General features: G+C 34.3%; 1 protein-coding gene across 1 annotated transcript; it reads left to right on the plus strand.

Annotated features, from left to right (window-relative positions):
• The first annotated feature begins 387 nt into the window (after positions 1-387).
• Positions 388-18610, plus strand: LOC129795694 (failed axon connections-like). The gene is made up of 2 exons (XM_055837163.1): positions 388-1357; positions 17035-18610. Exons 1-2 carry the CDS (start codon positions 1037-1039, stop codon positions 17407-17409), a joined length of 696 nt encoding a protein of 231 aa, XP_055693138.1. The 5' UTR covers positions 388-1036; the 3' UTR covers positions 17410-18610.
• The last annotated feature ends 151 nt before the right edge of the window (positions 18611-18761 follow it).

Genomic DNA, 18761 nt, shown 5'->3' on the forward strand with positions numbered 1-18761 from the left:
TTATTTAAAAAAAAAAATAATTAAAAAAAAAATAATTAAAAAAAAGCACGATATTAGTTGATTTCCGGTCAGTCTATTTGGGCAAGAGAACTTTTCCAAAACCGATAAACCGATCGTTTACTCATATTTGATTGAAAAATCGCAAATCAACTAGTTTATTAAAAATTTCAATAAATCTTAATTCATTCTTTTTTAAAAATTGAAAATTCTTATTCAAAATTTCATTGATAAATCCGATAAATCCCCACGGAAAAGACTCCACACAGAACCCTCCATGCGTGGTCAACTGGGTTTGATTCACTTTGCAATTATTTCCCCTCATTTTTGGAGACTCTTCCCCCACCATTGCACTTCCAGGCAATTTGTTACTCTGCGAGAGAAAAGTCTACACAAAGCCGACCGAGGCATTTGTGAAGTTGGTCTTGAATTAGAAAGACGCGTTTTCTCTGCACCTCCGACTGTGAGAGATTTTGCTTCAGAATTTTTCCCTGCATTTTATATCTACAACAACATCCCCGTAACATTTTTCACGGCTTCTTTTTGTGCCGAAAAAAGGATTTTTTTAATTTGGATTTAACCGAAGAAAAAAAAACGAGAAAATCCAAATTTAAATTTTTTTCTGTGAAGCCCGCGTTTTCTGTGCAAGAAGAAAAATCCGCGGCAAATTTGCGCGGTGAAGAAGGGAAAGAGGAATTAATTTTTGCGTGGATTTATCCGGCTGTTTTGGGGACAAAAAGGAGTTTTTAGGGTGTGTGCATCATAATTGAAATTTCGGGAGAGTTCTGTGTGCGCCCGCCATATTGGTTGCTTTGGAGAGTTTTTAGGGGCGAGTATTTCTGTCGGTGTGTGCGCGGATTTGCTGTTTGTGCCGAATAGTCGAGAACGACGCCACCGGTTTTTCAATCAACGCGTCGTGCTGAGAGAGAGTGCTTTTTGTAATTCCCAGTTGAGGAGAGAGACGCTGCTGTGTGGATTATTGTAGAAAATTGAAGAAGAAAAATTTGAACAAGAAGTGATTTGTGGGAAGAAAATTAAGATGGCAACAGAAGTTGATAACAAGCAGAACCCAGTTGTGGAGGAGACAGCACCAGCGGAGAAGAAGGACGATACCCCAGCCACGGCGGCGGCTGAGGAACAGAAGAGCACCGAGGGCGGTGGCCAGAATAATGCCGACAATCATACGGAGGCTGCTGCCGCAAAGCCCGAACCACCGGTCAAATATAACGTCCATAAGACCAATTTCGATAAGGATGTGGTGTATCTGTACCAATTCTCCAGGACACCATTGCTGCCATCATTGTCCCCGTATTGCCTCAAAGTTGAGACATGGCTGCGTCTGGCTGGGCTCAAATACGAGGTGAGACTCATTGAGAAAAATTTTAAATTGAAAATTATGCTTCACATCGCCCACACACTTTTGTGCAGCAAATTACATTTTGCTACATTTGCTGGTGAAACTTTCTCATTTTGTCCGGTTGTGTGTTGATGAGTTGTGTGCAGAAGTTTACCCTGTGCAGATGTTTAGTTGCGAGAATGCACCACACATGGTCGCAGTTTTCCAAGAAATACATTTTATAATGCTACGTGCATGCAAAAAGCTGATATGTAGCATGTTGAAAGACCATTTTTCACACAATGCGAGAAAAATCAACCCCCGCCATTTTGCTACATCATTGCTATATATGCTATATGGGTGTAGGATCCACCAAACCGCCCCCCCCCCCCTGTTACGACCCCATTTTGTCTCCAAAAAAACCCCCGTCAAAGTCTCCAAAACAGCAAATCGCATCTCCCGATCGACGCACACACGCATGGGGTCTTCCTCTCCGTATAAAATGAAAAGACGAAGAAGCAGAGATAGAAGAATTGATCATGGCCAGCCATGAACCATTGAATTTTATTTTATTTTTCTCCTTTTCTCCATACCATCCAACTCTTTACACTGTTGCCACATTGCACGACAAATATACAATATTATATATGTATGTACTATGCTATGCTATGTACCTAATAAATTCTACATATAATGCAATGAAAAAAAAATCTCTAAATTGGAAAATCTTGCTTTCAAAACTCGTTCAATCGCGCGGCATTCTTAGTTTGAAAAAAAAAAATTAATTCATTCGCGTTGCATCCAAGAGTAAAAAAAAAAGTAAAGAAAAAATGATACGTTTGGGAGATAGTATAAATATTTGATTTTCGCTGCGGAGAGGTTCATTGTTCATGAGGTTTTTTTTGTGTGTTTATTTCTTGATTATTTGGGCGAAGCAACAAATTTTTTTTTTATTTTCATTTAAAACCCCCATGTTTATTCACGGGTGATGATTTAGCGGGGAGATGGCGAAGCAACTGTAGTGTTTGTAAGAATAACCATGGCAAGAGAGTTTGTGCCTCGCACCACTCAATCATTTGATAAATACAACAAACATTCGAAATGAGATTTTTCACTCATTAAATTGATATGGCAGCAAGAAGAGTTGGCTTTTTGACTCTGCTGAGTTGCTCCTTTTTCTTCCTTCTTCTTCTTCTTCTTGAACGGATTCATAATGGAGGGAAAAAGTTAAAGATTCAGGGCTGTATTTAGGGTTGCTTTACACTCATATAAGAGAAATTTAAACGAATAGCGAAACAAACGTGAAAAACTGTCTTCCTTTCATTGTGGAATGAAAATTAACCCCATCTGTTCTGGACAAAAAGGAATGTTTTCTTGACAGTTATTTTCCTTTCTTGACTCTGATAGTTTTTATTTTGTAAAAGATATAAATTTCTTTTTCTAAAGAAGGATGTTTTGAACTTCTTGTACGAAATTTTGCTAAGTAATTGACTTTTCTTTGAATACTATACTTCATGAATTTTTTTATGAAGAAAAAACTACTTGGACATATAAGGGTTAAAAATTTTAATTCCAGAAATTAAAAAAATATTTTTCAGTTTCCGCCAAAAGTTTTTTTTAATCATTTTTTTTTTTTCAAAAGAAGGATGTTTAAAACTTAATCTATTAAATTAAAAACAAATCACTTATTTATTTTATTTTTTTTTCATTAGGTGCTTTTTTCACACCGTATAATTATAAAAAAAAAATTTAGAAAAAATGTTAAATAATTGATTTTTCTACACTATCTGATTAAAAAATCCCTGATCACATTGAAAATTATATTTTAGGAAGAGTTCTAATAGTTTAATTCACGAAATTTTCATTAAAATATTTTTGTGATTTTCTCAAGAAATTTTTTAAATCATTTCTTCAAACGTTATTGGTTTTTCATACGACCCATAAATCTCCAAGCATAATTAGAAGATTGATTTGATATTATTTTACGTTTTTAGCATACATTTTTCGACATATATTACTTCACACACAGCTACGAGTTATAATTATTCCCAGTCGCCTCATTTACAACCTCTTGTTGTAAACAATTAATGTTGAAAATCATTTTCTGGAGCATAAAAGGTTTGCCACATATTATGAAAGGCGTGTATGCGAGGAAGGAGATGCGAACGGTTAGGGTTGAGACGTAGAGCATAATGTCCAAACACATCAAGTTCATTGTAAATTAAATAATCGATGAATTGAGTGGAAAATGCCGGGAAAGTTCATCGTTTCATTTGTGGAGGAAACACTCTAAGTTTGCAAGAAGATTAAAAATTCATTTATACCCCAGTCAAATGGGCAGTTTAGTTTGAAAATGGCATGAGGGAAATTGTGAGAAATTAACAAATGGCGTTAATGGTTTTATTTGCTAAAGGGTTGATAATGTAATGGGATTTGTAGTAATAAAAAAAATTAGGTCTTCTATGCCGTTAAGGGATGAAATGGAGTTAAAATAAGTTGACATAATCACATTTGACAGCACTTCGTATTGACGTTTGAGTGACATTTGGTAGCTGTCAGAATGTTTGATCAAATATTAAAATTTCAAATTAAATTCCCTTGCAACTGTCATGCACCTGCTGCTTTTTATTAGAGCCTTGAACCCACAAAAATGTGATTATAGAAAATTGACGATTGGCAGCAGCTGACTAGAAAAAAAAAGAAAATGTGCAAAACATGCACTTTAAAGCAAAGTGAATTGCAAGAGATCTCAATAAAAGCTTTTCTGCACAAAATTGTTGAGCAAGACTTTGGTACGGTTGTGTGTATGGGTGCAAAGACAGTGGAATGAAGTGATGGCGCGGTTTAATGACCTCTATTTGTACGAAAAAAAAACCCAACCTCATATACTAAGGAGGGAAAAAGCGAGCAGTTTATGAGTTATTAAATACGACAGAAAGGCCAAGAAGATCTCGTTGGAATTTTTTGCACTAATCTCGCGCAGTGAAAATCCAACAAAGCAAATCTTTTACTTTTCAACCATCTCTCGCTGAATGCGTAAATGGGTTAATGTGTTTGAGCGCAATGCTGACGATGCATCGATGGTAGAAGTAAAAATTATTTAATTTAAATGTTCACCCGACAATAGCACGCAATTGTATGCGGCTCTGGGCTCTCTTTGAGGCTCTTTCCACAAACATATACTAACGAAATTCACCACCCACGCAATGGGGGGAGAAAATTGCTTCTCAGTACCACTAAAAATAGTCTCGAGGGTTCTTTTCCCAACCTAAAGTGCTTTTTTGCCACACCATGAGTGCGATTTGTTGTTTTGGGTAGAAGTGAATGTTTTTTGCTTTCATTTCTTATCAATCAGCTCAGATTTAGTTGGGAAATTCATGATTTTTTATACGGTTATAATATAGAGTTGGTTTTGATAGATGAATTAGTATGTGTCCTTGCTAAACATAGAAATTTATTAATTTATAGATATTTTTAATATACAGAAAATAAAAAGGATTTTATTGTTATTTTTGTGAGACATTAGAATGAAAGCCACAAAAAATTCACAATTTCTTCTGTTCTATATCATTATGTTACTTTTGATAGAAAAAAAGGTCTGTGTCCACACTAAACGTAGAAATAAAATTATTTATGTACCTACCTATTTATTACAAATAGATTAAAGTTATACGTGAAAATTTACAACTTCTTCCTTACAGTATGATATGATAAATTTGATAGAAAAATTTATATGAATCTTTACTAAACATAGAAAAACTATTTTTTTATATAAAGGAAAGAGAATGATTTTTTTGATTTTTTTTTTTACTTTTTCGAATTAATTGACTTAAGTTCTATGTCAGTAAAACTTATGGTCGTAGAAAGTAGTAATAGCCTAATCTTTTTTTTAGTATGTTACGGAAAACATAGAAAAGTTTAATTAAAATATTATTCAATAAATTGGAATAAAAAAAAACTTCCAAAGATATTCCAAAACCTTTAAGAATGTTCGTAAAGAAATTTAAAAAATGAAAAGTAAATCATGACCTAGTACAATATGATGGAAAATTTCGGAGTGTGTCTTCAATAAATATTTCATAGATTTCTCTATTCCCTAATGAACATAATAAAAATCTTTTTCGAACCCTTTTATCATACATTTATTTCGCTTTTACCCCAATTTCATTTAGCAGAGCATAAAACATTTTTTTGTGTATATTTTTTGGGTGGGAAAATTAGGAATCACTCCAAATCCATTTGATCGTGGCAAAGGTCAGACAATTTAGGCAATTGAGTGGTGCCCCCATAATAGACAGACGCCCAAAAAAATTCAATTTTTTTTTGGGTGGGAAATCTATTCTAATATGCGAGACGTTTTAGCCGAAGGCGTGTAATTCCACCATAAATTTCCACACGAAGCAAGAAAACAAAAAAAAACATGAAAAAAAACCTCTACAAGAGAATTTTCTGCCCCGCATAGATGATTAATCATTTTAAATAAGTGCGGGTATTAACAATAAATTTATTATGTACAAAATTGCTTTATATGTACAGCATTTCATTGACTAAATTGGATTTATAATTCCACAACCCAGCTGGACGAGAGAGAAAGAATTCAGTTCAACTTTCTATGTAGAGCATAAATTTTCTTTTCATGGTAGCTATGTTGCATTGTATCGAGTGCCGAATGTTGCTGCATTTATGCGGAAGAAAACGCATTTTTACACCGCAAATGCGCATGGAATTCAATTTAAAATTGCTTATACTATACAGGGCAAATTGGCACTAATTGAGACAAATGTCAATAGTTTATTGACTCCATTCACCCCAAGCCCTCACTGTGTGTAGCATCAATTTATTCTTTTGACGATTTTCTACAAAAATGATGACTTTTTTCCCGCCGTGTGACGCGCAATTGTTTGGTGTGGATGCAGAGAGAAAAAAAAATGAGATATATTCGCTGAAAATGGAGGAAAAAAACGTGTTTGAATCTGAAGGTTATCAATATACATAATAAAGTAGTATTAAATTCCACACCAAAATGAATCACACGGTTTTTTCTCTATCTTGTCTTCCATCGAATAATGCTCCACCTGTGAGTCAGAGATAGATTGTGTCTTTGGTGGTCTTTAAATTGGAGTTTTTCTTCTTCTGTATTTACCATCAAGACAAAATCTTGTTCTTTGTTGTGGTAGAGAGGGGAATCAACTTTTTTTTCTTAAATTTCAATCAAATGTTAGACAAAGAGGCGTTTGAAAGTTTTTTCTGCGTTGAAAATCACAAAAACCTTAGAATTCTATGTTTTTTGGGGGTTTGTGTCTTTGGTGAAATTAATAAAATTTTAATTTTAAATCAAAGATTAGGTATTAAATTAAATTCTTAGAAGTTTATGATTTATGATTACAAAAGTGGCAATGGTTTATAGCTTGGGATAGCTTATATGGATGCTTTAGTGAATCATTTAAAAATTCTATGTTTTAGTTGGTGACTGTGACCTCCATTGTCACCATTTCCCCCAATTTTTGCTTCCCAAATTAACCTAATCATGAGGCATGACCAAAAATTGGGTTCAATTGCGACAACATAACTTGCCGCGGGGTCCCGTGTGACAGTAACTAAACATTCGTGACGTTGTGGCAAACAATGATGCTCGTCAATTCATCGAAAAGTCACGTAGATGGTCAGAAGTAAAATACAAAGTTGCATTCCACCGAGAAAATTTTAAATAAAAAGAATCAAAGAAGAAACCATTGCTTCACGGGGGTGCAATTAGAGCGATCATAATGCGTGTTTATTCGCATAAACATTATATTCCACCCACTACGAATGTGTGACGTCACTGGCTTGCGTCCATGGCGTCCATGGAGATGTATTAGAAGGAAGAAGAAGAAAAAAAAACATCGAAAAAAAGTAGTTCAAAGGGATTCGTCACATAAGAAGCAACTCATTCTCTAAATATTTATTTCACACACATCATTCGAAGCTTAAAAGTTATGGGATGTGTGTAAAGGAATCCCTAATTGTTTTCCCATAAATCACTCGGCGAGGCTGTAAATAAAATTGTGGCGATCGTCTGGCAATATTATAGTTGTCGTGGTTTAATTACGCGTAGAGAAATTTTTCTTCTGCGCGACACTCCCCTTGCCATTTAATTGTCTTGCGCGCCCTCGCGTCTCCTAAAAGCGTCTCATTGTTCATCACAATGTGCTGTTTTGACTCACTTTTGGTGTCTTTTATGTGCCCATTCACAGTTACAACTTCCCAAAAAGAGCGTCCCTAATTCTTTCGCGACGTAATTGCTCTACAAAGTGCTTCCTGATTTTTTTTTACAATCATCATCAAAATGGGGGAGCACTAAAATGAGAGAAACTGTTGTTTCCACAACATGAGACTCTTACCGTTTTCTTCGCAATATTTTTATTTAATTCCTTCCCGAAAAAAAAAGAAATATAAAAGAAGATACTTTCTTAATTAACAGTGATAAATCTAACGTAATTGAGCATTGACAGCAACCCAATACTTACGACGAATCATTTACTCAAACATCACGGATGGTTTATGCGCTAAAATAAAAAAAAAGGTGTTTACTCCCTCCGTACCAACCCACATTGAGTCACATGTTTGTTCGTTGGGTGCAATTAAGGCATTTACATTAATCACCATCCCCATGCAGAGAAGCGCTAAATCGCCCTCAAGGGTCCTCTTCAAATCACCCTCGACACAGTTCTCAAGTGGGCTCTTGAAAATATATTTCGGAAATGTTTACAAAAAGGGATCTAAAATGTTATTATTATATAAAAATGTTGAATTCTCCGTCAAAAAGTCATTTCGATGTTTTTTTTTATCTTCTATGTTTTTTTCAACGACACAAACACATATTTTCTATGATTTCTGATCTTTGTATATTCGTAAAGTTTTTCATAACTATCTTTTATTTTTGTTATTTAAATGGATGTCAACATTAAAGAAAGTTAAAAAATTAATTTCGATTTTGATATAAGAATTTGATACCTTCTAAAAAAATAACATAGACATAGATATTATCAGAGAATATTTATCAGTCTCAACGTCTTCTTTATTTATTTATTTATTTATTTATTTATTTATGTAAATTTCACGTATTTTCAACTTGAAAATAAAACGTTTAAATTCATTTAAATTCAAAAAGAAATGCCTCACGTTTGGATCAACGTATGGTCTAAAAATGCGAAAGGGTTAATGGGGTACCCTTTGAAACATGGCTAAAAACGTTTCTTTTTCTCAAAATTTGCCCAATTTTCAATAAAAATTGACACAAATTAATTTTAATTAAAACACAAAGAGATTAACATTTTTTCTCATCAAAGAACATTTTTAAATAAAAAATTAGAAACTACTTTGAAGAAATTATAACAAATCTGATAGTGAAGTTCATCGAAATGCCTTCCTCTTGAGCATAAATGTGTGAGATCGAATCTACCCTTTGGTCCATAATTTTTCCCATTCACTGGAGGATGCAAAGCCACTAATTGCATTTTTTTACAACTTCTCTCTCGTAAAATTATGACGATTTGGTTATGCAGCAAGTAGTATAGGGCAAGAAATGGGAGGGAAACTCGATGCTTAAAGTGCGCGTAAATTAAAATGAAATTGAATATGGTTGAGAGTGGCTGACATATTAAATGCTATCTGTTTATCGAAAGAAATTGAGAAGATAATTAATGAGACACTTGGGAGAATTTTTTTAGCTGTTTTTTCTTCCCTCAAAATTTCCTCAATTTGTAGATTTGACATCATTTTCTGTGAGAAGAGCTCGGAACTTCTGTGAAGAGCCCCGAAGAGCTACAAAATAGAGTGATATTTGAAGCGGAAATAGCACACAAAACTCTTTGATTACATTGTTAGACTATTTCATTGCTGAAGAGTTGCTCTCTTGTGGACTTATGTCTTTGATGATGGGATTAAATAATAAAAAAAATGAACCATATGTGGAGAATATCTGAAGTAATGTCCAATTTCTTAATGCAATTTCCTCTCGTTTGCCGCGTGAATTTTCTTCATAACTTTTTCCTCCGAAACATGTCTATGTTGTTTTGCTATGTGCCAAGCCATGGGGAAAGATTTGTAAAAAAAAACTTTTCTTCAGCAAAATCGTGCTAAATATGATTGGAGAAACGCTTTCTACACCGGAAATTTGAATTGTGATAAAGCTGAAAGTGGCCAAGAATTGTGTTTGTAAAAATGAAATAAAAGAATTCCTTCTAAACGTTCTTCCAACAACGGGCATAATGTGGAAATTACAACAAATAGTAATTAATAAATCAAACAAGGCAGCCTCACCCATGTTCGCGCCCTTTTTCCTTCCAACACTACAAAAAAAATGAGCCCCCCTAATAAGAAATGTGCGTCTAGACGAATTCTTCGTGGCTGAATCTCCTCAATCAAATTCCTCGCTCTCTGACCATATCCACCCTCTTCCCATCTCTCCCCACCCACATATATACACATTTGATGTAGCACCACCACCAACGAGGGGTGATGAAAATTAATTAGATTCTTCTACTGAGGGAGCATCATTGAGTAACTTTCAGCCACGCCCGAGGCTCTAAAAATCCCATTTTCCTTCTCAGTCAGTTTTTTTTTCTTTGCTGCCTCTGGTGTGAGTGCCATGGCATCGCAATAAACCCTAAACCACAGAAAATTCTCTGGTAAGCGCGAGAAGTGACGTGAAAAGTGATACTTCGAAAGGGGAGAACCCCAAATACGAAGGGAGTTGAGACGGGGGTGCCATTTTCATGCCACAAGATTCCTTCTCAGATTTCCACATCGTCGAAACCTCTGATCAAGGCAACTACAATGTGTGGATTTTTCCACTTTGAATTGAAAGGTGGCATTAGATGGGAAATCGATTAAGGTGTTTCGCATTCCTTGCAGTCAAAGAGTAAAATATGGGATAACTACACTGTTAAAAATTTGATTTTTTGAAGAAAATTTGAAAGATATTATTAAGGGTTAAAACTCATTAAAAAAAAACATCAACGCAAATGTTTCACAAAGTCCTTAAGAAACTCAAAAAAAAAATGTTATATTTCTCAGTTTAGTAGCGCAGTTAATCCCTGTTTAGTTCAACAAACCAATCGCTTTGGGTTCAAATCTACCCAAAAGGCAAATCTTTTTTTTTTCCACAAAATTGGTTTCTTCTGCAAACCATCAACTATTATGTGAAAGAAAATCACAAAAGTAGACAAACCACGTGCCCATTTTGCACTTGAGTGACCTCGTTGGAATAATTTGCCATTATAATAAAATATCGCGCCATGTGTGTACAAGCAAATAAGACATTGGTGTATCTGCATTGTGTCTTCTGGTCAATATCACTCTTCGCGCGCGAAAACTTCCTCACGAATGAATTTGAAAGCAATACAAAAACCACTCTCTTGAACCAATTTCCTCTGCTTTTACTCGCCTTTGGTCAATTCACTCGCCGCTGTGTGTCATCTTACTACCCAGGCACACACTAATTAGTTCAGCTGAAAAGAAGACGAAGAAATAATAAAAAAAAATAATGCAGAGATTTTTTTTTCTTATTGGGAGCATTGCAGAAAAAAAGGCCAGCACAGCAACAATTTGGGAGGGGACTTCTTTTGCGTGTTAAATCAGCAAATAGAGAGACGAGTCTTTCTCTTTTTCCATGTCACAGCAAATAATATTGTATATATATTTTTTCTTCATAATTAAGACAATCAAATTGTCAACTCATAATTACAATTTCCAGTCTCACCATCATTGAAATGCACACAGTGTTGCATAATCGCGGTGAGTTGTAGCATTCCAGCACATATTATAGATATCTGCATATTGAGTCAACTTTAATTATCAGTCGGATGGAATTTTAAATATTTCTCCAATGGATCGTATGTAGTTATAAAGTAAAGTTGTATTCCATGCTTGTCTTTGGCATTAGCCAATATGGCGTATGGAAGTTACAAATTGAAAAATATGTTGAATATATTGTTGTAGTATTTTCCTTTTGCTGGACATCCAACAACACGTGCATACGATTGGTAATTCATCTGAAAATGCCTCAATACATCAAATGGGGGGCCCATTGTTGAAGAAGAAATACAAGAAAATGGGCAAGATGGAGAGAGAGGAAGCTATTTTTGGCGATGCTTCTCACACAGAATTAAAATTGAGCGTGACAAGACCCCAAAAAGATCACGCAATGAATGGTGCTCCAAAGAGGGTTTCCTCACTTTGTTAATTAAAATAATAATTTTCAATTTAGACGAACTTTCAAGGCAATTAATAAGTGTCGGAGATTGATTTGGGGACGAAGAAGACTTCCTGTTTCAGTCTTTTACAAGATGGAAAATAAATCATTGTCACGAAATGTTTTAACGGAAATTCTATGTTTTATTTTTCGTTTTTTAATGACATTTTACAATTTAAGTCTTTGGATTTATTACGATTCTTATGCTTTACAAATTTATTCCTTCATGCAGTATGAAGTGGCATCTGTTAAAGGCGTCTGTTTAAAAATTATTTTCTGGGATATGCAGAAACATAGAATTTTTCACTTCATTTCAAAATTTATTTCTTTAGATTTGTGATAAAGGAAATGGTATTGTAGTCGTCCTACTTGGTGTTATGTTACTTAATTTAGAAATTAAAAAGATTTTCTGATTTCTTTCTATAAGAATCAAAATATTACATGATAGAAATTACGCATTTAATTGTTTATGTCTTGGGATAAAACATATAATGAAAGAATCACCTTCATTTTAAAGTGATTTGATTAACACTAATTCACTAAGACATTTTGAATTAAATCATTAAGTTTTCTATGTTTTCCAACTTTTAAAAATAAAACATAGAACTTTTCTATGAATTATTTATTATAATTTTGTTTTTTTTTTCATTGAAATCATAAAGCTTATTAGGGGTAATTTTTATTCGATGAATTCCTATAATATAGAACATAGTTTAACATAGAACTACAAAAAAACAGTTTTCTTTCTTACTGCATTTATATAAATCACGTGGATTTTTTTTTGTAATATTTCCTTATTTCGTATTTCAATCTTTCTGAACAGTAGGTATAGTTGGAATCTTGGATGGAAAACATCGAATTTTTCAAACTATATTCACTAACCACAAAAAATCCTTTTGATTGTGAAATACAAAATTTTTCTTTTCAAAATGTCGCAGAAAGCTTTCAAAATTTCACTCCCCAAAGGTTTTAATCAATCTTGTTTCAATTTTTTTCTCTTTGAAAATTGTTTTCTCAAATAATTTCTATCAGTGTATGTTTATGTCGTCGTTCTCAAATTACTCTTTGAGAGGTAATTTATGGAGAAGAAAAAAAAGAGAATTCAAAAATAACTTCATGGCTCTGGAAGAACATTATTTTGCAATAATTGTATTGCCAGAAAAATTTCATTCAGCACCTGATTGCCCGTCTACAATGGGACTTTTTATAATGAATTTTTTCCCACACCGTCACAGTTTCCCTCTCAATCGAACATGAGCATTTTTTTTTTAGTTATTTTGCTTCACCATCTCGCGCTATGATTGCGTTTGCGAGACATGGTACACACAATACATTATACTTGGTGATGAAAAAGACCTTATTGACGATGCAAATTTATGGGCAAACACCTGTTTAGAAATTCCCATCAGAGTCTTCGCTGGGAGTTATTTGTGTCAATTTGCGGAAGGAAATATTTTTCTCTCTGCACGCCACAACATTGTCTAGAATATTAATTAGAAAAACTAATATTGAAGGCATTCCATCGCACATATTTCGGGGAGTGTTCAATGGCGCGCACAAACATCTCGCAAGATGCACATTTTTTCATTTTTACTGTGGAATTCTGCTTTAAATTAATCATCCCTGAGTGATGGATCTTAATTGCATTTGATGGCTTTTATCGTGCTATTTGCGTAACAATTATTCTGTCCAAGATCTTTTTTTTTCTGCTTTCATGTACATTCCTCTGAGAATTTGCATGAATCACATCATTGACGTAGGAGAGCGACATTCTTCACAAAACAAGATTAAAAAAAAAAACGTTCCTCATACAGTACTATCAATCATATTTTTTCCTCATAAAGTTTCCTTTTGAAACATTGCGCAACTTGGACTATATATTTGAAATAAATAAAAATATTATTGCGATAATTTGTTGCAGAATTTTCTTTTTCTTCTCATATCACGCAGATTAGTAATGTGGCCATTTTTTTTATCGCTTTGGGGGTTTGTTTGGGAAGTCGTGACCTTTTTTGCTGACTCCACAATGTGTTTGTTTTGATTTTATTTCTATTTTGATATTTAAATAACTTCGCGTAGACTAATTAAAGAGACAGTATAGATCGTTTTTTTTTGTCGTTGTTGATATTTTATAATGCAGAATTGCGTATTGTAGAATGATAAGAATTTACGATGTTTTAGCAAATTGATGCTGCTGTTTTATTATGGTTTACATAATAAGGCAGCATTAATAAAACATAATTTATTCGCAAACCTTTTATAAGATTTTTCGAACATATCAACTATTTCTTATTCAACATTCCTTTATCTTCATACTAATTTGTTCTAAATTATATATTTAAAAAAAAAACTATGTTTTTTCCCAAGACACGTACCAATGTTCGAACTCCGAATTCTAAATCGTTTTAGGGGCATTCGATTAGAACCGTTCAATCTTTTCCTTCGCACTGATTTGACAAATTAATCAGTATATTTTCGTTTAAACGATTTTAAATGAAAAATTCTATGTTTTTTCTACAATATTTTATTCATAGACTTAAATTTATTTTAATAAAATTGATTCAGAAGATTTACGACTTCAAAGAAATAATTGAAATTTTCAAGAAGTGTTTAAATACATTTCTAATTTAAAAGAAAATGTTCATAAATGAGTTGGGAAAAAAATCTATGTTTATTAAGGACACACACTAAAATATTAAAATTCTTTTAATTACAAGACAATTGAATTAATTTTATTCGGGAATTCTCTTCAAATTCTTAAGAAAACTAATTCATTCACTTTATCGTTGGTTATAAACGTTTAATGATAAAACTTATAAAAATAAATTAGAATAGATCATTCTATGTTTATCAAAAACACAATCCACATTTAAAGAAAAGTCTCAGAATCTCTTTTACAATGAAAACTTCAACATTAAATTGATCTTCTTCTCAATTTTAATTTAATTCTTAAGATCAACAATTAAATGATCTAAAATAAAAAGCTAAAAGATGCTCTATGTTTTCCTGATAATTTTCTACAAAAATACCGATTTTATTCATTAAACCGATTAAAACACCCATAAACGGGTTTTGCCAATGTTTTATCCCTTAAAAATCCCTTTTGTTCATTCTGCCATAAGGCAATAAGTTATGTATGTTGGGAAATCTTCTTTAAATCTCCAAAGAGAGGGCTTCTTGTCGCGCTATATATGTGGAGGAGAGGGTGGAAAAGTAGGCTAATTCCACCCTCAACGTTGGCAGTCGTGTCGCTCAACTTTTCGCCTGTTTTTCAAAATCTCTCCCACCCGGCATTTTCACGGCGTCTATTGATCCATTTTCCCCCGAGAGAGAGAGAGAGAGAGAGCGCGCGCGGAAAATCCGGCTTGTTACCATGGCAACCCGGCACAAGAGCATTTTGGCCAACATTTTCCGCCTACACGGTGCTGCACAAACACCATCCCCCGAATAGAGCACGAGGCGACGCGTCGGGATGCCGTCGTGTGAGAGATTCGCAATGATTTTGAGCACACCGTCCACTTTTTCACGCCACCCCCGCACAAGTGGAAAAGTGACACACAAAATGGTAATTTTCCGGCTGTTGGATGAAAAAAAAAAAAGTTTCAGAGATTCTTTTGTGGTTGATATGGGGGGAAGGAAAAGAATTAATGCTTATCACGGTATTTCCATCAATTTTCATTAGATGCTCTTCTTAGTTTTGCTATAGAAGGTACCTTCCAGTTGAGTGCCCAACCCATTTTTCTCTGGAATTGTTTTTCAACCCCTCAACAAAAATAATTCAAAAAAAGGGTTGAAAAGCTTCCACTTTATTGATTTCTTTGACTGTTTGGGGTGGAAAATTTGCATTTTCCAATTGCAAAGCGAGCAAAATATAAATGTGCAAATTTAATCCGGTCTATGCAGAAAATGGTTCAATGAGAGCGAGAGAGTGTGCAACCCCTCAAATGTTGTTGGGAAGATTCAACCCCATTTTGAAGAAAATTCCTCTCTCACGAGGAAGTTCATTGCTCTTGGGCCGAGAGAAAATGCGATAAACCCACACCCATATATGTACACTCCAAAAGAGCGAACCCCCTGTGAGAAATTCCTTATTATGACATCATTAGAGTGGCTCTCGGGAAAATGCCCGTAGGAGTGGGCGGAAGCTCCAAATGTGATTCAACCGCCCTTATTGGCAATTTTTTTGTTCGTTCCTTCTCCCAACCCTGCATTTTGCAAATTTTCTGCAGAATGAAGACAAAACGACACGTAACAATTGTCCGGAAAAGTCCACTGGGGTGGAAAAGTGGGTGGAAAAAATCAATATGGGGAATGAGTCATTCAACCCCCCCTCTGTGCGAAGGATGGTTGAGTATGGATTCCAGGGAAGGATTTTCAAGTAGATTCTCATATAAAACATGGAAATTTGAGATTTATTTCTGTGATAGGGTGTGTGTAGCCCATGGGTTGTCCCATCCAGGGAGGGTGATGAAAGTGAAAATTTGTGGGAAAAGACATAAAATTTCGGCATATTCCATATTAAGGAACATTTTCTCCCTTTTCGTGGCTCAACGATAAGACACCACAACCCCAATGTTTCTAGGGCAATTCACATGGATTGCACATAAATGGCCCAGTTTTAGTTCACCTTACACACAGGAAAGGGTTTTTTTTAAGGGGAATTCCAGGGGTTTTCCCTCAAGGGTGCTTCATCAAGAAAAGTTTGCCAACTCATCTGCTTTAAGGTGATTTACACCTCACGCCCAAATTGGCAGCCTGTTAAGAACAAATTTAGGCAATTTGTTTTCCTGGTTTTCCTTAATTACTCAAAGGACGCTATGACCGCCATTTTGTATGGTTTGTACTTTAAGATGTCCTTAAAAACTGTTAGAATTTACACATTATTAATATTGTCAATTTTTGGGGTTTTTCTTAAACATGGTTTTCCGATGTTGGTTACATTTAAAGCTTAATTATTGAAGTGTAAGAAAATCACTTTTCGCCATTTTAAGTGCGACGCCATCTTGTGATTTTCCGACTTTTCCACAGAACTGCCCTAAAACACAAAGGTTGGAAAGTTCATCGCTTTCCGTACGAATAGTCCCGAATAGGCCTTAAATACAGGAGAGTTCATCGGTAGACGATAGGAAGGAGCTAAATGCAGCCTAAAGTTCAATCAAGATAAGCTATAAAATATCTAACTTCTGGGATTCTCCACCATGGGCGCTGTTTGTTACTTTTATAGGAACTGGTGTGAAAATTTTCTTATTTTCCTCTTGAAGTTTTTTTTTCTACAAAATATTTTTAAAAAATCGAAAGGTGCAAATTATAGAAAAAAATATAGGAAACGTCCTTCCACAGAATCCATTAAACAATTAATTAAAAAAATGTTTTTGCTATAATTGTGAAATTATAGATGTATTGTAAGCATTAGAATTTGAATTTAAATAAAGTTTTTAACGACAAAAATCAATTTATTTCTTTATAGAATGTGGATCACAAGACAAAGTTCCGCTCCAAGAAGGGACTCCTTCCGTTTATCGAGCTAAACGGTGAAGAGATCGCCGATTCAGCCATCATTATTAAGGAGCTTACACAGAAGTTCAATCAGGACATCGATGCTGGGCTGACGCAGGAGCAGAAGAACATTGCTCATGCTACAATTTCAATGATTGAAAATCACCTCGTATGGGTTATCTTCTGGTGGCGAACCAAGTTCCCCGAGCTCGTACTCAAGGGCTACAAAGTTAATCTGCAACACGCCCTGGGGACGCGTGTACCCAATGCCATTCTCAGCTTCTTCTTCAAGTTCTCCTACGGACGCAAGGTTTGTGTGATGTTGCTCTTACTTTTTTATTTTTAGATTATTTTTTACCCTTTAAGCATCATCCCCACTAACCTCTGCCCCCGTGCGTGCACATGCAAATTGAAAAAAAAAAAAAGAAAAATGACCAAAGCAATTCAATTTACTCCCGAAATAAACTATTTGCCACCATATATTGGAGCTCTCAATGGCTAATAGATAGACGAGGAAGGAGAAATTGGGAAACAAATGAATTAATTTTGGATTTATCGCACATCCAAATTGGAAAAGGGGCGCCGGATAAAATATATTTCCATTCATTTAATACATTTTCACGCTCAATTAATTGTGGCGCTTGCAAAAGTGCGGTATTTCCATCGCGGGCTTGTTCAACTCCTTCTCAATTTACATTGGATGTTGCTTTTTTTTTTTTCGTTGCTCATTTTTTCCCCTCTTCACATTAATTTTCTCATATTGTTTACGAGCAAAGAAAATTTTGTAAGCGAGAGAAATTCCTCATTTTGAGCGCAAACACGAGAAGAAGAAAAAAAGTGTTGTTTTTGAACTTGAAATGAATCTCAGTCGTGGATAAGGTTAGATAGTTTGGAGAACATTGTGATTCTCAGGGGGTGTCATTGGTGACTGCGAGAAAAATGGTTGGGTTGTGGGTAAGAAGAGATAAAACGTGAAATGATAAAGTTGTTATGACATAATCTGTTAATTTTAATTTTTAAGATTTTTTTTAATCAACTCTCGTGCAATTTTCAAGAAGGAGAGTTCTTGACATTGAAACATTCTAGTTGATCTACATGTGAAACATTTATTTTCTCGACTTTAAGTAAATTTAATATTTTTTATGAGTTGGAAATATGTTAAATTTGCGTAAAATGTGCCAAAGAAAACGTTTTAATTGAAAATTCTTTTAAAATAAATCTTCTACGAGCATCCACAAATTAAATAATTGGATGAAAAAAACCGCATTTATCGATATTTCTCTATGTTACTACTTTTGCATCTTAAATTAAATATGAAAACATTGAAACATGCGTCCGTTTTATCACGATTTTTATTCTATGGAGGCCTTGATAGGGCATTTCTTAGTGAAAACGTCTACTTCGACCTCATTTACGTTAATTAAACGCATTTCTACATAAAAATGAAAACAATTAAATTAATTAAAAATCGGCAAAATCTAATGTTTCACGTTTGGGTGACGTGCTAGCTATGACCCTAGGAACGCGAAAGGGTTAACGTGGACACGAAAGAGTTAAAAGAAATAAACATTGGTGTCATTTTTCGAAACATTGACTTAATCTTTTTGTGTCTATTAGATCATACGTTAATAGAAATAGAAATATAAAACTTAACCCTTTACTTAATGAAAATGAATTAGTTTTGTTTTTCAATCTGAA

This window comes from Lutzomyia longipalpis, chromosome 4 (genome assembly GCF_024334085.1).
Source record: "Lutzomyia longipalpis isolate SR_M1_2022 chromosome 4, ASM2433408v1".
NCBI lineage: Eukaryota > Metazoa > Arthropoda > Insecta > Diptera > Psychodidae > Lutzomyia > Lutzomyia longipalpis.